The 20,706-nt window shown below is 45.8% G+C and overlaps 1 protein-coding gene across 2 annotated transcripts in view; it reads right to left on the bottom strand.

Moving 5' to 3' along the window:
• CCDC50 (coiled-coil domain containing 50) overlaps positions 1-20,706 on the bottom strand; it is a 162,544-nt gene that overhangs the window by 21,951 nt on the left and 119,887 nt on the right. The window contains exon 10 of one of the 2 annotated variants that reach the window (XM_068281188.1): positions 17,344-17,437. In XM_068281188.1, coding sequence (XP_068137289.1) covers positions 17,360-17,437 — 78 coding nt within the window. In that variant the 3' untranslated portion in view covers positions 17,344-17,359. Of the gene's footprint in view, positions 1-17,343; positions 17,438-20,706 lie in introns of those variants that run through there. The other variant, XR_011031406.1, reaches the window with a different exon arrangement.

A 20,706-nucleotide genomic window follows, 5' to 3' on the forward strand; every position in this document is an offset into this window, starting at 1 on the left:
TTTCCTCTTAAATAATACGGGACGAGTATCAATGTCCCTGTGAAACACCACTACAGCTCACAGGGACGTAGATACTCATCTGTTGCCACCGCACACTCCCACTTGCTCCCACGTGCGTTTGCATTGCTGACTGTTAGAGGGGATATCAATGAATGGGAACAGAGTTCTCATTCATTAATTTAAGTTTCCGTGTCAATGATCACAGGCATCAATGAGATGCCTGCGGTCATTGTAATACCAAAAGTAACACGTCCACACATTACTTCCTTTTAGCGTATTAATAGTACGCTCAGGAAGATAATAAGTGAGGACATCTTGTGGCCAAATAGTAAAATTACACCAACATTTTTTTTTTTTTTAAAGACCCATACATACATTTAAAATTAACCCCTTACCTCCCACACTCTCCTTAACCCCTTACCTCCCACACTCAAATAAAACTTTTGCATTAAACAAAAATGACAGTTCAAAAAAATACATAAATAGTTACCTTAGGGACTGAAATGTTCTAATATGTATGTCAAAAGGGTATATTAATTTTTTTTTTAAATTATAGGCTTGTTAGTGATGGTAGTGGGTAGAGATGGCCCGAACCTCCGAACCGCAATAGAGTTCAATGGGGAGGCGAACTTTGAAAACTAGAAACATTTATGCTGGCCACAAAAGTGATGGAAAAGATGTTTCAAGGGGTCTAACACCTGGAGGGGGGCATGGCAGAGTGGGAATCATGCCAAAAGTCCCGGGGAAAAATCAGGATTAGACGCAAAGCAGCGTTTTAAGGGGAGAAATCACATTGAATGCTAAATTGCAGGTCTAAAGTGCTTTAAAACATCTTGCATGTGTATACATCAATCAGGGAGTGTAATTAGAGTACTGCTTCATACTGACACACCAAACTCACTGTGTAACGCACCGCAAACAGCTGTTTGTGTAGTGACGGCCGCGCTGGACTGGTGTGCACCATGGCTAGAGTGCAGGCAGTGGCGGTTTTCAAGCCCATATGGTTGCCCTGGGCTGTGGTAGCTCAATGATACCACAACAGTGACTGTCCAGCTGATCAAATTTGGTCTGTCCACAATGAAGCAACGACCTTATTATCTTTTGTGTGCCACCCCTCGAGACGCTCATATAGCCAGGGGCAGTGCAGTTTCTAGGCTAAAATGCACCCAGGGCGAAGGTGTAAAAATTGCGCCCCCTTCCCCCCCCTCCCCCCGGACCCCTCCCCCCGGAGCAAGGTATAAGTGCCCGCAGTATAGGTTTGCCAGGTCTAGTTGCACTTAGCTCCAAAAGTTCACACGTCACCCACCTTCTGGGCCTAAGACAGACCCTCGTGCCGGTGCACTTCTCCTCCAGGTACACCAGTCCTGCTCCACTGACATACAAATTCAAAAACGGAGACTGCACACAAAGGGCTTTAGCGACAAGCTGTATTAGTGTATACACCGTGTATGTGCCTCTACATGCTCACTAATACAGCTTGTGGCTAAAGCCCTTTGTGTGCAGTCTCCGTTTTTGAACTAGTTGCACTTAGTATAGGTCCCCCCAGTATAGGTAGCCAAGAATAGGTACCCCAGTATAGGTAGCCAGCTATAGGTCCCCCCAGTATAGGTAGCCAGGCATAGGTGAGCCAGTATATTTGCCCCGTTATAGGTTAGCCAGGTAGGTGCCTCCAGTATAGTTGCCCCAGTATAGGTTAGATAGGCAGGCGCCCTCGGTATAGGTTAGATAGGTAGGTGCCCCAGTACAGGTTAGCTAGGTGGGTGCCTCTAATATAGGTAGCCTGAACAGTTGCCCCCAGCATAGTTTAGATAGGTAGGTGCCCCCAGTACAGGTTATTTAGGTAGGTGTCTCCAATATAGGTAGCCAGTATAGTTGCCACCTGTATAGGCTAGCTAGGTAGGTAGGTGCCCCCAATACAGGTTAGATAAGTGCCCCCAGTATAGGTTAGATAGGTAGCTGCCCCCCAGTATAGGTTAGATAGGTAGGTGCCCCTCAGTATAGGTTAGATAGGTAGGTGCCCCCCAGTATAGGTTAGATTAGGTAGCTCCCCCCCAGTATAGGCTAGATTAGACAGGTGCCCCCAGTATAGGTTAGATAGGTAGCTGCCCCCAGTATAGGTTAGATTAGGTAGCCCCCCCCCCCCAGTATAGGCTAGATTAGACAGGTGCCCCCCAGTATAGGTTAGATAGGTAGCTGCCCCCAGTATAGGTTAGATTAGGTAGCTGCCCCCCAGTATAGGTTAGATTAGGTAGCTGCCCCCCAGTGTAGGTTAGATTAGGTAGGTGCCCCCCCCCAGTATAGGGTAGATAGGTAGCTGCCCCCCAGTGTAGGTTAGATTAGGTAGGTGCCCCCCCCTCAGTATAGGTTAGATTAGGTAGCTGCCCCCCAGCGTAGGTTAGATTATGTAGGTGCCCCCCAGCTTAGGTTAGATAGGTAGCTGTCCCCCATAATGGAGGGGGGAGCCGCGGGGAGGGCAGCCCGACTTCTCCCTTCCTCTCCTGGGCCGCCCTCCGTGCTCCCCCCTCAGACGCATACTCAGGCAGGAAGCGCCGCTGTTTACAACTCACCTCCCTGGCTCCAAGCGCTGCTCTCTCGCCGCCGGTCTTTTCCTTTCTGCCTACACGCTGATACACACGCTGCTTCTGGCAGCGTGTATACAGAGAGGAGACCTGCGGCGAGAGACGAGCAGCGCTTGGAGCCAGGGAGGTGAGTTGTAAACAGCGGCGCTTCCTGCCTGAGTATGCGTCTGAGGGGGGAGCACGGAGGGCGGCCCAGGAGAGGGAGGGAGAGGTCGGATTGCCCTCCCCGCAGCTCCGGCTCCCCCCTCCATTACAGCGCCCGCCCCCCAACAGCGCCCCGGGCGGCGGCACGCCCCGCACGGCCCAAGAAACGGGCATGGCCAGGGGTCATTGCTTCATTGTGATACGCAAGCCCCTTCTCCGCGGCAAGGTAATGATCACGAAGGAAATGGGCACATGTACACGCCTTTTGTTTTGTTGTTGCAGCTGCAGTGCAGCCAGAAAAATTAGGCAGGCATGCACCAGAAAAATCATTATAGCAGCCGCTGCTAGCACCGGGCCAAAAAAATTCAGGAATCCGCCTGGAGTCCTGGACCCTGTTGGTGGTGGCGGAGAAGGCAGTCAAGCGGCCTGCGGGCAGAGGTTCTGTGTGGGGTGCGACTTAGTCTTGGGGCAGGCAGCCAGTCTCACTGCGTGCAGGCAGAGATGCTGTGTGTGGGGACTGACTTATTCTTGGGGCAGGCCTTCAGGGATCCATGCCTCATTCATTTTGATAAAGGTCAGGTTCTGAACTCTTTTGTGACTTAGGCGACTTCTCTTCTCAGTGACAATGCCTCCAGCTGCGCTGAAGGTCCTTTCTGATAGGATGCTTGAGGCAGGGCAAGACAGAAGTTGGATGGCAAATTCGGACAGCTCTGGCCACAGGTCAAGCCTGCGCACCCAGTAGTCCAAGGTTTCATCACTGCTCACAGTGTCTACATCCACACTTAATGCCAGGTAGTCGGCTACCTGCTGGTCCAGGCGTTGGTGGAGGGTGGATCTGGAAGCGCTAAGGCGAGGCGTTGGACTAAAGAATGTCCGCATGTCCGACATCACCATGAGATTGCTGGAGCATCCTGTCTTTGCCTGCGTGGACATGGGAGGAGGCTTACTGGCAGTGGTACCTTTATTGCGTTGTGCTGTGACATCACCCTTAAACGCACTGTAAAGCATAGTTGCCAGCTTGTTCTGCATGTGCTGCATCCTTTCTGCCTTCTGGTGAGTTGGTAACATGTCCGTCACTTTGTGCCTATACTGAGGGTCTAGTAGCGTGGCCACCCACTACAGCTCATTCCCCTTGAGTTTTTTTATACAGGGGTCCCTTAACAGGCTGGACAGCATGAAAGACACCATCTGCACAAAGTTGGATCCAGACATACTATCCATCTCCTCTTGCTCTTCCTCAGTGACATCAGGTAAGTCCTCCTCCTCCCCCCAGCCACGAACAATACCACAGGAACGTCGAGCAGCACAAACCCCTGCGACACCTGCTGCGGTTGTTCTTGTGCTGCCGCCTCCTCCTAATAAACACCTCCTCCCCCCTCTGTGCTGCTGCAGGTGTTGAGGAAACATCTGATGTAAATTGCTCCCACAACTGTTCCTGCCATAACTGTTCCTCTTCACGCTCCTCCACAGCATGATCCACCACTCTACGCATGGCACGATCCAGGAAGTAAGCATACGGGATCAAGTCACTGATGGTGCCTTCACTGCGACTCACCAGGTTGGTCACCTCCTCAAAGGGCCGCATGAGCCTGCATGCATTTCGCATCAGTGTCCAGTTCGGGGGCCAGAACATCCCCATCTCCCCAGATTGTGTCCTTCTACTGAAATTGTAGAGGTACTGGGTGATGGCTGTCTCCTGTTCTAGCAGGCGAGAGAACATGACCAGGGTCGAATTCCAGCGAGTCAGGCTATTACATATCAAGCGTCTCACTGGCAAGTTGTTTCTCCGCTGAATGTCCACAAAGCGTGCCGTGGCCGTGTAAGACCACCTAAAATGCCCACACAACTTCTTGGCCTGCTTCAGGACATCCTCTAAGCCTGGGTACTTTGACATAAATCTTTGAATGACTAGATTCAGCACATGTGCCATGCAGGGTCAGCTTTCCCAAATTCAAAGCAGAAAGGAGATTGCTGCCGTTGTCACACACCACGTTGCCGACCTCCAGCTGGTGTGGGGTCAGCCACTGATCCACCTGTTTGTTAAGAGCAGCCAGGAGAGCTGGTCCAGCGTGACTCTCCGCTTTCAGGCAAGACATGTCTAAGATGGAGTGACACCGTCGTACCTGGCATGCAGCATAGGCCCTGGGGAGATAGGGCTGTGTAGCTGGAGAGGAGATCAGAGCACCAGTAGAGTTGAACTGCCACTCAGCCAAGGAGGAGGAGGACAGCGAAGAGGATGTAGTAGGAGGAGAGGAGGTGGCAGGAGACCTGCCTGCAAGCCGTGGAGGTGTCACAAGTTGGTCCACTGCACAGCCACGTACTCCCTGCTTGCCATCGGTCACCAGGTTGACCCAATGGGCTGTGTAAGTTATGTACCTGCCCTGACCGTGTTTGGCAGACCAGGCATCCGTGGTCAGGTGGACCCCTGACCCAACGCAGAGATAACACCACTTTCCTCTCAACTTCATGGTACAGTTTGGGTATCAGCTTTTTAGAGAAATAATTGCAGCCTGGTATCTTTCACTGCGGTGTCCCAATAGCCACAAATTTACGGAAGGCCTCAGAGTCCACCAGCTAGTATGGTAACAGCTGGCGAGCTAACAGTTCCGTCACGCCAGCTGTCAGACACCAAGCAAGGGGGTGACTGGCAAATATTGGCTTCATTCACTCAAAGATTTCCTTCATGGGCACCTGGCTGCTGTGGGCAGAGGAGCAGGAACCGCTCAAGGGCAGAGGCGGAGTGGAGGAGGGTGGCTGTGAAAGTACAAGGGAGAAAGCGACTGAAGATGCTGCACCTGAAGGAGGAAGAGGAGGAGAAGGAGGGTGGCTTTTCTTTTGTGTGCTGCTTTTGCTCAGGTGCTCTTCCCATTGCAGTTTGTGCCTTTTCTCCATGTGCCTTCGTAAGTGTTGGCCTTTCCACGGCTCAATTTTTGGAGGCAGAGACAACAGATGGCATTGCTCCGATCTGAGGCAGACACATTAAAAAATTTCCAAACCGCTGAGCCCCACTGGGGTTATGGCACAATGGTGGCATCAGCAGCTGACGTTGATGGGCATGTTGGCTGGCTGTACATAGGTGGTGATACATGGTGCCGGACACTGCCACCAGCTGTTTCTAACGACGAGCTCCTCCTGCTTCTTTCAGCAACTCGTCTCCTCCTACTCTTCTCTGACTCCCCCTCTGAACTGTCCCCCTGTTCATCTCCTCTATTGGGAACATACGTGTGATCCGTATTATCATCATCAACATAATCATCCTGCCTAGCTTTGCTTGCCTCAGACACCTCCAAAACTGCACCAACAGCAGGTACTTCATCATCTTCACACGTTACATCCATAGTGTCACCGCCTAACTCAGACTTATGAGGTGGTGTAACTTACTTAGCGCCTTCATCTGGTTGTAACAATAATTGCTGTGAATCAGTTAATTCCCCACCAATTAACTCCTGCGAAGTGTCAAATGCAACAGATGTGGTGCTTGTAGTAGTGCTGTTGGCTGCGGAAGATGAGGTGTTCTGTGTTAAATAGTCAACCACATCCTGACAATCTTGGGAGTTGATGGGACATGCCTTCTTCTGAGCATTGTACTTTGGTCGAGGGACGCACGAAATCACATCAACATGACCTCGCATAGACCTGCTGGGTGGCCTTCCTCTGGCTCTGCCTCTACCTCTGCCTGTTTTGTCCATTGTGTCCATATCGGGGTGGATGAAGTGAAAGGTATGCACTGACTTGACTAATACAATGTGCAGTCACAAAGGTGCAGTTAACAGGTATGCATGGAGTGGTATATCACACTGCGTGCACTTACATAGGTGCACTGAACACAACAGGTAGGTATATGCAGTGATGAGGTGGGTGCACTGAACACAACAGGTAGGTATATGCAGTGATGGGTATTACAATGTGCACCTGTCACATATAGACAGGTAGCGGACAGGCACAGTAACACTGCGTGTGCTCACATAGATAAGTGGGTGCACTGTGAACAACAACAGGTAGGTAGGTATATGCAGTAATGGGTATTACAATGTGCACCTGTCACACACAGACAGGTAGCGGACAAGCACAGTGACACTGCGTGCGTTCAACTCACGTAGGTAGGTGGGTGCACTGTGAACAACAGGTAGGTAGGTAGGTAGGTATATGCAGTACTAGGTATTACCATGTGCACCTGTCCAGAGGCGTAGCTAGGGCTTTCAGCGCCCAGGGACAAATACTATTAATGCGCCCCCTAAGGTAAAGGCACGCAGCGCCAAAAAGGGGCGTGGTCACATTAAAATGTTGGTGTGGTTATGAGTGGAGCCAAATGTACAGGAAGTTTACAGGTTCACGCTCACCCACCCTCCCTCAGTATGTACCTTCCAGCATGTTCCAAGACAAATTCAGCAATCATGAGCCCCCCCCCCCCCAACAAGACAAATTCAGTAACCATGAGGCCTCCAACAAGACAAATTCAGCAGTCATGGGCTACATAAATAGACAGCATTTCACATAAATAGGCAGAATGCCCCCTTAATATGGTAGACACCTCTCACCTGGCAGCAGTTCCCCAAAATACACTCAATCCGACAGCAGTGGTTCCCCAAAAATAGGTAGCCCCAGGTCTATAGGTGTCCCCAGAATAGGTGGCCAGCAGTATAGATGCCCCCAGAATAGGTGGCAAGCGGTATAGATGTCCCCAGAACAGGTAGCCAGGGGTAGAGATGTCCACAGAACAGGTAGCCAGGGGTATATGTGCCCAGTATATGTAGCCAGGTGTATATGTGCCCAGTATATGTAGCCAGGGGTATATGTGCCCAGTATGTGTAGTCAGGGTTATATGTGCCCAGTATATGTAGCCAGGGGTATATGTGCCCAGTATATATAGCCAGGGGTATATGTGCCCAGTATATATAGCCAGGGGTATATATGCCCAGTATATGTAGCCAGGGGTATATATGCCCAGCATATGTAGCCAGGGGTATATGTGCCCAGTATATGTAGCCAGGTGTATATGTGCCCAGTATATGTAGGCAGGGGTATATGTCCCAGTATATGTAGGCAGAGGTATATGTCCCAGTATATGTAGGCAGGGGTATATGTCCCAGTATATGTAGGCAGGGGTATATGTCCCAGTATATGTAGGCAGGGGTATATGTCCCAGTATATGTAGGCAGGTGTATATGTGCCCAGTATATGTAGTCAGTGGGTATATGTCCCAGTATATGTAGGCAGGTGTATATGTCCCAGTATATGTAGGCAGGGGTATATGTCCCAGTATATGTAGGCAGGGGTATATGTCCCCAGATTAGGTAGCCAGGTGTTCACCCAGCAAGAGGGGAGAAGCGCAGTGGAGGGAGAGCTATGGGGACAGTGGGGAAGGGCGGACATCTCCCCCCCCCTTCCCTCACCTTAGGGGGCTCTCCCTCCCTCGCTGTCCCCTCCACAACTGATGTCCGGGTGGCTGGCAGCGGCGGGCGGAACTTACCTGCGTCTCGTCGCAGCGCGGGATGGATTTGCCGCTACTCTGGTCTGGTCCAGACCAGAGCAGCGGCTGCAGGACCCGAGCTTCCGGCGCTGGAGCGAGACGGAGGTAAGTCCCGCCCGCTGCACCAGCCACCCGGACATTGGTTGTGGAGGGGGGAGTGAGGGAGGGAGAGCACTAAGGTGAGGGAAGGGGGGGAGATGGCCCCCCTTCTCCACCGCTGCTCACAGCTCTCCCTCTTCTCTGCGCTGCTCCCCTCCCAAAAAAAACCCCCTGCAGCTCAGCTGGGCGCCCTTGGGGACCTAGCGCCCGGGGGCACGTGTCCTACCCCGACCCCCCCTAGCTACGCCCCTGCACCTGTCACACACAGACAGGTAGTGGACAGGCACATTGACACTGCGTGCGCTCAACTCACGTAGGTAGGTGGGTGCACTGTGAAAAACAGGTAGGTAGGTATATGCAGTGATGGGTATTACAATGTGCACCTGTCACACACAGACAGGTAGCGGACAGGCACAGTGACACTGCGTGCGCTCACGTATGTAGGTGGGTGCACTGTGAACAACAGGTAGGTAGGTAGGTATATGCAGTACTGGGTATTACCATGTGCACCTGTCACACACAGACAGGTAGTGGACAGGCACAGTGACACTTCGTGCGCTCAACTCACGTAGGTAGATGGGTGCACTGTGAAAAACAGGTAGGTAGGTATATGCAGTGATGGGTATTACAATGTGCACCTGTCACACACAGACAGGTAGCGGACAGGCACAGTGACACTGTGTGCGCTCAGCTCACGTAGGTAGGTGGGTGGGTGCACTGTGAACAACAGGTAGGTAGGTATATGCAGTACTGGGTATTACAATGTGCAGCTGCCTGTCACACACACACAGGTAGTCACTGAATGTGCTGGGCCTGGCAGTGGAACACAGAGTATGAATTATCAAGGCTGTCTATGCAACACAAGTGTCAGTGGGACACACAGAAAAAAAATAGATCACAAGAGCAAGATTAGCTCTCAAAAGAGCTGTTGTGGGGTGCTATTGTAGCAATAAGAATCAGCAAGGAGCAAGCTAACAAGCCTACAAGAGCCTAACTAATCTTTCGCTATAAGAGAGTCTGCAGCAGCTGTCCCTTCTCTATTTACTGCAGGCACACGAGTGAGTATAATGATCGGCGTTGCCTGCCTTTTATAAGGGGGGAGTGGCTCCAGGAGGGATTGTAGCCTTATTGGCTACAATGTGCCTGCTGACTGTGATGTAGAGGGTCAAAGTTGACCCTAATGGTGCATTATGGGGGCAAACCGAACTTTCGAAAAAAGTTTGCGGTCCTCCACGATCGCGAACCACCGGAAGTTCGCCGGCGAACCGTTCGGCCATCTCTAGTAGTGGGTAAAATTTTAAAAGTAGCAATAACCAGGACAAATGGGCAAATAAGATGTGTGGCTTTTATCCATAGTAGAATATTTTATTTTAAAACTATAATGGCCGAAAACTGAGAAATAATGATTTTTTTTCCATTTTTTTTCTTATTATTCCCATTAAAATGCAGTTAGAATAAAATAATTCTTAGCAAAAAGTATTAAAGAAAGCTTACTTTGTGGTGAAAAAAACAATGTATAGACCATTTCCGTGTGATAAGTACTGATAAGGTTATTAGCAGATGAATAGATGCAGTGGTGACATGCAAAAATTGCTTAGCGCTAGCGTTTTGCTGTAGGGATTTTACCGCGATTAGCATGGTAAAATCACATTATACTTCCTCGATCTCAGAGCGATCGCGGTCAGTGCTTTATAAGCACTGTATCACGATCGCTGCAGAATTGGCCAGAAAATGCTGCAGGTAACATGTTTGCGTTTGGTGCTAATCGTAAAATGCCCGTGATCTGTGCAATCGCAGAAGTGAGAACACTGCCATAGGGTAACAAACCACTAGCGCTTTGGCGATTAACCGCAATAGGCCGCTAATCACTTAAGTGTGAATAGGCACTTAGAGGCAGAGGATGGCATATGGCAACCTCCATATACAGTACCTCTCACTTCAGTTGTCCTTCAAATGTTTGAAAACATGCTTTACTTGCATTGGATGCATTACCGTGCAGTGTTATTACACTATTCTAAGAAGCCACAGCATTAAAAGGGAAATAAAAACTTGAGATGCTAGCATAATATTGCCCATTTAACTCTCTAGTAAGGCCACATCAGGAATATGAAATTCAGTTCTGGGCACCACATTACAGGAAAGATATTGCAGTTTTAGAGCAGGTGCAGAGACGAGCAACAAAATTGATACTATAGGTTAGATAAACTGGGTTTATTTAGTCTAGAGAAAAGACTCCTTAGAGGGGATCTAATTAACATGTATAAATACATCAGAGGGCAATATAAAAGCTTGGCGGATTAGCTTTGTGTCCCTAGGCCTTCTTAAAGGACTAGAGGACATGATCTGCGCATGAAAGAAAAACGTTTTAGCCAGGTATTAAGGAAAGGGTTCTTAACAGTAAGAGTGATTAAGATGTGGAATGCATTGCCACAGGAACTAGTTATGGCAAATTCTATACCTGCATTTAAAGAGAACCTGTACTGAGTAAAACTATTTAAAATTAACACATGAGGTAACTTCAAATCAACATTACATTACTACCTTGCCATCAGTTCCTCTCAGAAGCTCACCATTTTCTTCTGACAATGATCCCTTCTAGTTCTGACAATATTTTGTCAGAATTGAAATATATCAGTTGCTTTCAGTTATATATCAGTTGCTGTCAATTACAGCTGAGAGGATAACTGATGTGTCCATGTTTCCCTATGGCTCAAGTGGTCGATATTACAGTTTAACTGTGTGCTGACCAAGAAGCTGTTATGGGGTAATGGCCATTTTCAAAATGGAGGACGGAGAATTCCATTAGTCACCGTGGACAAACAGGACACAGGAGAGGAGAAAGAGATTGATAAGAAGACTACGCAGCAGGTAAGTATGACCTGTGTATGGTTATTTTGACTTTCATTTTCAGTACAGGTTTTCTTTAAAGGGGGTTTAGATGCTTTACTTGCGTTGAAAGACATCCATGGCTACAATTATTAGGTAATGCCCAGTGATATTGATCCAGGGATTTTATCTGATTGCCATCTGGAGTCGGGAAGGAATTTTTTCCCTTTTGGGGCTAATTGGACCATGCCTTGTAAGGGTTTTTCACCTTCCTCTGGATAAACAGGGATATGTGAGGGAGCAGGCTGGTGTTGTACTTTGTTCTCTGGTTGAACTCGATGGACGTATGTCTTTTTTCAACCCAAATAACTATGTAACTATGTAACTGATCAGGTAGTGAGCATCAGAGTCCAGACTAGATAGTATTAATGCTAGTCTTCCTTCATATCAGAGTTAGAAACTTGTATACTCTCTTTCTGTGCGATGAGAAACTTCCAAATAAACTACATGCTGAACAAGGATCATGAGCTAGCCAAAATACAGCAATAGCATCCTCTGATTCCATACTGCAGAACTTGCCACAGCGTGAACCATAAGGCCGCCAGACCTGCCTACTAGTCCATCTGTAGCCTGACTGATGCAGGTCTTAGTGATATTCTTGGAACCGGATATAAGAGGACAGGACTTTATGTCAGGACCTAGACAGTCCAAGCTATATCGCTACCTAAAAAGCCATCAATACTAATCAATATGCCACATTTCTGCCCATGCATGAATTAATGTTTTCTGGAGGAAATTATGTTTCAGATCCCATTCAGCCTTTCTGCTTTCAGAGAGCTGTTTTTTTTTTTTTCTATTTTCCCATCAAGTCGTTATGGCAGTGTGCCCATAGCATACAGCAGAGAATGACAGCTGAATGGAAGTCATTTACATTCACCATAAATGAATACACAACAGCAGGGAAATAGGGATATTTCCAGGTTCTGTGGATAGTCTGTAGATGAGAATTATTGCAGTGATTTCCCAGTGCATAGTTTCATTTTTGCAGTATTTTAGACAGTATGACCAATAAGATGAAGATCTATACCTTGATCAGCACTCACATATACATGTGCTATAAAGTTCTAAAAGGCCATAGCACCACCTGCAGGATAATCAACAGCTGTGCATTTCAAGGCATTTGTTAATATACCTGCATAAAACTGTTCTGTATTGCCATTTATGCTCTACCTGAAGCAGATATCTAATTTTAAGAGCCACAGACCTCCCATACTTTCATACAAAGTAATATAACTTTTTTTGGGGGGAATGTATGAATATTAGATTGTATGTAACTTAAACCTGGAGTACATTTTAAAGGGATTCTGAAGTGAGAAATATGAAGGCTGACATATTTATTTCGTTTTAGGCCTCGTTCACATCATACTTGCTGCCGTGCATATTTTGGCAGCATGTATGGTGTGTGCAGTGGCGTAAGTAAGGAGCTTGGGGCTCCAGTGCGAGTTTTACATGTGGCCCCATGCACTCTATTGATATGGGGCCCCAAAAACTACCAAGGATAGCTGCAGTGTCATAGAGGTGTATTTAGAGTAAGGAAACTGTTTGCTAAGGCTTACATCTGTGCAATGCACATATAGAGGTGCTCATTACCAGCATAGTACCAATAACAAGCTAATAAGAGGGATAAAGGAGGGCCCCTACTGGGCCCTTTTGGTCCAGGGGCCCTGGTGCGGCCGCTTCCTCTGCAACCCCTATTGTTATGCAACTGGGTGTACAACACGCAAGAATGTCAGAAGTGTCTAGAACGGCAAATGTGCGTTGCGCAGCAGTACAATGTGCTATCACACTGCTGCATGCAGCCAAGCCCAGCGCTGACCCATTTTCTGTAGTGAATGGGATCAGCAGCACAGATGGCGTGCAATCGTGTGCGTTGGGTTCTGTTTGCACAGCCATTCTGTGTCAATGATGTGAACCAGGCCTTAAAGGGAACCTAAACTGAGAAGGATATGGATTTTTCCTTTTAAAATAATACCAGTTGCCTGAATCGCCTGCTGATCCTGTGTCTCTAATACTTTTAGCCACAGCCCCTGAACAAGCATGCAGATCAGGTGCTCTGACTGAAGTCAGACTGGACTAGCTGCATGCTTGTTTCAGGGTGTGATTCAGCCACTATTGCAGCCACAGAGATCATCTGGACTGCCAGGCAACTGGTATTGTTTAACAGGAAACATCCATATCACTCTCAGTCAAGGTTCCCTTTAAACAATACCAGTCCAGAAGGATCTGCAAACTAACTGTTTGGAGTGTGGCAGTGGATCTGCGCGCTCTGCTGACATCACAATCGGGCTTCTTTTGAACCTACTAACACATAAATAGTGACAATGGCCTCAATTCACTAAGCTTATCTCTTGTCTTTAATAACGTTTCTATAGTTATCACCATGGTGATGAGGCATGTAGTATTCAGGAAACATTTTACCTCAGGCAAACCTAAAGTTAACTCTTCTGTCTTTAAGTTAACTCTTCAACCCTTAAAAAAACTCCAGAGTTCTAAAGTTAAAGACAGGCTGTGGGTGAAAATAACTACAGAGGAGATAATTTAACTACAGAGGAGGTAACATAAGGAATGAAGAGATAACCCTCTCACTGTGTGGAAGTAAATTTTCTCTTGCCTTATTATCTCCAGCTTGATCTTAGTGAATTGAGGCCAATGTACCCTACTGCTCCCTAAGCTCATTATTAAGAATCCCAGCTAGTGGCCTGCATGAGTGGTGCACCTGTTGTGTTTGTGGTGAGTTGTAAACATGGTGGGGTAGCCATCCCATGCGTTTTTAATTAATTTTTTAGCTTTAATATATACTAATAAAATAATTTTCTATATTGAATTTAATTTTTTGGTATTGAGTAATTTAATCACACAAGTCAGTTATTTACATACCACTTCCAATTTATTTGGGGGTTTTTTTTGGGTGGGTTGAAATCAAAAGGCTAATAAATTCGCATACATGGAAAAAACACAAGGTCGGTTGCATTATTGTTAACAATAATGATCAAGGATGAGATGAAGTTAGAACTGAATTGGTGGAAGAACCGTCTCAACTTAGAGAATCGCTACAATATTCAGAACCCAGCATCATTGGTGATATCGACAGATGCAAGCGAATGGGGCTGGGGAGCACATTTCAAAGACGAGGTAGCCCAGGGGAGATGGATGTTCAAAGAACGAGGACTATCATCCAATATCCTAGAACTTCGAGCAGCTTACCAAGGACTGAGAGCATTCTAAAGCAGGATTTGGGGAAATGCTGTCATGTTAAGAATAGACAATACGACAGCAGTAGCTCACATTTAAAATAAGGTGGGTACCCACAGCAATTCACTGTTGAACGATACGGCAGAAATAATGGAATGGGCTCAGAACAACTTGATACTGTTGCAAGCAATACATATTACAGAAACGTAAAACATGATAGCTGATCGACTAAGTCGAGAAAAGATGGGCAACGAGTTGAGTCTGAGATGGGAAGTATACAGAACCATCTACGACAAATGGAGAGAACCCCAAATAGACCTGATGGCAACACCATCCAATGCCAAGTGCAAGAGGTTCATAATGAGATACAAATATCAAGAGGCAGAGAGTTGGGATGTACTAACAAGCCGCTGGGAATGCAAGTTAACATGCATGTTTCGCCCAACACCGATGATTTATCGAGTATTCCGCAGAATTCAACAAGGAAACAGTGACTGTAATAACAATATTACCAAATTGGACACTCAGGCCTTGGTACCCGCTTCTGCTGGAACTAGCGACAATGCAGCCCATACCTCTGCCATGTCACCAGGATCTTCTGACACAAGGAGAGATCATACATCCAGACCCAGCAAGACTAAATTTGATAGCGTGGAGATTGAGCGCAAAAAACTGTTAGAGTTGGGGTGTTCGGATGAAGTGGCGCTCCTGGATAGTGCTAATGTAGCATGAACTAATTCCCGCAGGGCAACCGCTTTGTGGTATTGGTTTTTGACCCTGCATAGTTTGGCATGTGAAAGCAAATGCATATTTGCATGAGAAATGCCTCATGAGTCATGATAAGCCAATTAGGCCAGATTTGCAAAGCCAGATTTGTTAGGGTTAAACTTGGTTTTTGAGAACGCATAAATTCTCTTGTGGTAAGTATTTATACTTACCTTGGGCCGGAGAGGATGGCGAGGGAGCTTATGAACCACATGGGGCTGGACGAAGCCCCAGATAAGTATAAATTATGCCCTATTCAAAGTCTCAGGTATCCGTTAAATCCTAGGTAAATATTTTATTAATTGGATCCTGTTACCACATTACTATTAAAGGTTACATTGTTTAAATAAAAAGAAACAAAAAGAGGGACCAATACAGTGTAGTATACACTAATGAAGGTGTGGGGAAAGAGTATGTGCAGTATACTCACAAGTCAGGGTTACCGCATAGGCAACCACTGTAAAGGCAGGTGGGAAGATTAGACCTGTCCCTACTCAGGCTTAAGAAGTCGCCCTGGGTAGTTTAGGGAAAAAAGGGAAAAAAGGGGTAACACCCCTCGATCAAGGGTGGATATGTATGACGTAGTATAGATACAGAGGCGCCAGAAGGATAAAAAGATCTAAAATGTTTAGAAATGAGGAGGTAGTGGTGGACTTACCTCCTCCAGGAAGACACAAGAAAATGCTGATCAATTTTCAGCAACAATTTATTTACATACTCCTGGAGTATTTAATAAATTGTTTTGCTGAAAATTGATCAGCATTTTCTTGTAAACAACAATTCCCCTCTATTGATGGGACAAATTTAATAAAACGTAACTTTTATTACTTTAATATATTTAAAAACAACCAATGGCTGATGTTACCATCATATAAACTCTCTATTATAAATCACGAACTGAAGGGTACATTATAAGTATTGTTTGTTTACAGACCCCAGAGTTCGACGAACTCTGGGGTCTGTAAACAAACAATACTTATAATGTACCCTTCAGTTCGTGATTTATAATAGAGAGTTTATATGATGGTAACATCAGCCATTGGTTGTTTTTAAATATATTAAAGTAATAAAAGTTACGTTTTATTAAATTTGTCCCATCAATAGAGGGGAATTGTTGTTTAGAAGTTTAATTATCAGGCAATTTGTGAACAGCATTTTCTTGTGTCTGCCCGGAGGAGATAAGTCAACCACTGCCTCCTCATTTCACAATGTTTTCGATCTTTTTATCCTTCTGGTGCCTCTGTATCTATACTACGTCAAATTGAATGAATAGAATATATAAGTAGACGTTTTGTAAAAAATAATACCCTTTAATAGATAACTAATAGAGTTAAATGATGCAAGCTTTTTTGGAATAGAATAGAATAAAATGCAGAAGCAGTAATGAGATCTACAGCTCTTGGCAGCCCCCAGATGAGTTACATGCTACAATTCCTTGTCCTCATTGACTGCCCCACCCCTCCATAGAGCTCTACGGGGTTAAGTGGCATGCTAGCCATGCCCTCTCATAACATACAGTGGCCCATATGCAATTCACGTTTTCTCTTGAGTTTTCTCCTAAGTGATATTTTCAAACCTTGTTATGAAATGCCTTTTAAGCCCCCAGCAAGCAAGAAAATAATTATGATAGCAGTTTTTCACCAACTTTTAGGTGCTTTTCAATTGTAAAATGCCTAAAAGTTATTTTAAAGAGAATGTGAAAATTATCTCCTAGGAGAAAACTCAGGAGAAAAGGTGAATTGCATATTGGCCAATATGTCTTAATTGGCAGGAGACTGAAATATGGTTTTGCCAGGGTTTTACTATTTTTTCAGAATGGTGGCAATCAGAACTGAAAGGCATGGCGTCCACGATGACCCGGGGGTGGGGGGGGGGGGGGGGTGTAACTCAGGTGTTTGCGTAAGCACCCACATGACAATGCTGGAATGTTTTAAAACATCTCATTGCTATGTTGCATAGAAGTAGCAGGCTTGGCTAATGTCCCTCAACACGGAATCTCAGTAGCAACTGCTACTTGATAACATGACTGGTTTTGTTTGAAGATGGCCTTATAGTTTTATTGGAATGTGGGGTTTTGTTAAAAAAAAATGTAAGTGTAATTGTTAATCATGATGTGTTTTCATTTGATTTTCTTGCAGTGACAGAACAGACTATATATGAATTCATATTGGTGCAGTACATTCTTAAAAGTTCAGTATATTCACTCACCCACATCATGCCACTGTTATTGGGTCCTGCTCATGTCTGTATTTGAAGGCTGTATTTGAAGGGATTGTTTGGTGAGTGTTTCTGTCTCCAGATCCTGAGAGTAAAACAGGCAAATAGTGTTTCAGTATATGCAAATATCACATTCCACATGTACTGTATGTTACATTCCTCATTGTATTAAACTTTGCCTCCCAGCAGAGAAGATTACTTGTCAATGTGCCAGGTTCTCAAACAATGTCCCAGGGGCACTCTTATAGGTCAAGGCTTATCTAGTCAAGTCCAGGTCAAGTCTATGACCTATTCAGCTATGACATGCTGAGTGTAGCAAAAAACAAAAGTTCAGAATTCAGAGAGCTACAGGGATGCCACAAAAAGCTCTACATACCAGGAGCGTAATAATAGACCCTGCAAGGGATGCAGCCACGGGGGGCCCAGAAGCCACAGGGGGCCCCGTCCTGAGAGACTGACAACTAAGGGCAAGGAAAAAAGCTTTCTGCTCTCTGCACGATTGTTTGAATGACTGCATCTGCTCAGCTACTGATAACAAATTATTCAGTGGCTGGAAGGTGTAATGGTTAAGGGCTCTGCCTCTGACACAGGAGACCTGGGTTCAAATCTCGGCTCTGCCTGTTCAGTAAGCCAGCACCTATGTTGAGTAAGGAGTTTCTTGGGCAAGTCTCCTTAACACTGCTACTGCCTACTGAGTGCGCTCTAGTGGCTGCCTCGCAAGCGATTTGAGTCCGACAGGAGAAAGGCGCTATACAAATACTGCCATTATTATTATTATTATTCAGAGTTTTGCAGACAAAGGTTTAAAGACAGTCCATATTCAGTGTTCAGCAGGGTCTTCTGTACAATGCCCAGCCCTCAACCTCTCTACCCCTCCCCACGTGCTGTGTACTCACTGTAGTGATGCTGGAGGAGTCTGTAGAGCCAGTTCTGCTCCATCAGAGATGGATAGAGTGAGTATAATAAGCTGAGGCTGGGAGCACACCCGTCTGTCGGTTTTCTGCATGTGTTTTCTGCACACCATGTGTGTCTGTATATGTAAAAACGTACACGTTTTATCACAGCAGCTAATGTAATTGATGCTTTACTGCTGTCTGCTTTTATCTGCATGGGGAAAAGCACATTCAAGTGTGCACTAGCCACTTGAATAACATTGGTTCTCAGTTTACCTGTGCAGAAAGCGAGGGGGGTGGGGGGGAAGGGGGCCCCATCCAAAGTTTGGCAGGGGGGCCCAGTGCTTTTTTAGTTAAGCCCCTGCTTCATTCCGGTGTAGTTGTTTGAACATTAGAATCAGATTGGGTTGTGTGTGACCATACCATTATTAATAATATTATTGAACAAAGGTAGTATACAACATAAGTATGGTAATCCAAAATCTTGTACTATACAAAATCAACAATTGCAATAAACAATAGGGGAGAAAGCCCTACCCTTGCGAGCTCACAGTCTAACATTGTATTCAGAGAAACAGTGTGACCTCATCTGAAATGGGTCATAACTGATAACTTCAGCAATAGTGTTGTAAAGTGTGGGGGATTCATGCTGGGAACAAGAAAATGTATGCGTGCTCAAACACCAAGTTTAACCCTAACAAATCTGGCTTTGCAAATCTGGCCTAATTGGCTTACCATGAGGCATAGCTCATGCAAATATGCATTTGCTTTCGCATGCCAAACTATGCAGGGTCAAAAACCAATACCGCAAAGCGGTTGCCCTGCTGGAATTAGTTCATGCTACATTAGTACTATCCAGGAGTGCCACGGGGAGGCTTCCCAATGCCCCTAAAGTGTGGGGGATTCATGACCTGTTCCACAACCTACATAAAAACTCGGTTTCTTTCCTAGAATGAGGTAAAGAACATTAAGCGTTGGTGTAAGTTGCATGCAAAGCTGGGATTTTCTATAGAATGCGGATTTTACACCTCGCCTCTAACATGTACCCCTATCAGCAAAATATGTACTTTCTACATACAAATATTTCAGCCAAGAAATAGAAATTGACGTATGATGACAATGTGCTCATTCCCCAAAACTGGTTTTTCCTGAACTCGACATATCTGTTGATCAGCGAAACAAAATAAGGCAAGAGGTCTTCAAATGCAGCTCTGCAGGGCAGTTAGCAGGTACACTGACCATGTGTGCAGCGGCTGAGCATGCTACGATGCTGATTAAAGGGGTTTTTAATGCCACTACAACAGCGAAGACTAAAGGTATGTAGAGTCCTTCTATCTCTAGTACAATAACTTAGTCTTAGTGTTCATTATTTTCTATTGCGTGTCATTCTTCAGTGTAAGGTTTGTGTAAAGGAAGGAGGAAGTAAGTACATATCTGTGACAGTACATCTTTCTGTTGCTTTTCTTTTAAAAGGTACTTACAGAAAAACTAATGATAATTGCTATGGCTATTGTGGATATGAGTAATATTGCCTGTGTTACAAATCCTAAAGTGTCAGTGTGCTTAAAATGGGGCCCTGATCAGTAAAGCCTGTGTTATTTATTTTACCCCAAGAGGCACAGACTAACCAGCAAGCTCATGGTGACCCAGAACTCATTGGAGTGTGTAAGGGACTACAATGGTCCTAAAAGCCCCCTTACTAAGATGTTAAGAAACACAAAAGTTTGCTTTCTTAAAGCAGAAAGAATTTGCGATAATTCAGGTTGGAGTGAGCTTGAGATGTCTCCCAGTGCATCACTGCTGAATATATGCAAATTAACCATTGTACCCTTAGAAGCTAAACACACCTCCAGAACCGCTGGAATGCAATGATGTGTCAGCTTGTTAATTTGTACAGAGCCATAATAATCCAACATGCATACAGACTGTTTCGGATTGTTTGATCCTCATCAGTGCATGGCATGGATTAATTTGGCTCTATGCAGTAGGGCTTGTAACACCGAGAGGTACAGACTAACCAGCAAGCTCATGGTAACCCAGAACTCATTGGAGTGTGTAAGGGACTACAATGGTCCTAAAAGCCCCCTTATTTTACCCCAGTATTTCTCAAACCTGTCCTTGTGACTCAAGTCCCCAGCGTTGCATGTTTTGCAGGCAACCGCATTTATGCACAGGTGGGGTAATTAGTGTCTCGGCCAGATGGAATCCACCTAGCTGAGACAGTAGTTGCCCCACCTGTGCATAGCTGAGGCTGCCTGCAAAACATGCACCGCTGGGGAGTCACGTGGACAGGTTTGAGAAACACTGTTTTACCCCCTTTTCTAATTATACATGCAAGTAAACCCCAATGTGCACAGTGAATTGTTTATGCAGATACTGATAACAGATAAGCTGTAGTCTATACAGCTCCTTGCTTGAATGATGTGCTTGGAAATCTTTCCCACTGTTTTTACAGCTATAG

The sequence above is a fragment of the Hyperolius riggenbachi genome, chromosome 4 (assembly GCF_040937935.1).
Source record: "Hyperolius riggenbachi isolate aHypRig1 chromosome 4, aHypRig1.pri, whole genome shotgun sequence".
NCBI lineage: Eukaryota > Metazoa > Chordata > Amphibia > Anura > Hyperoliidae > Hyperolius > Hyperolius riggenbachi.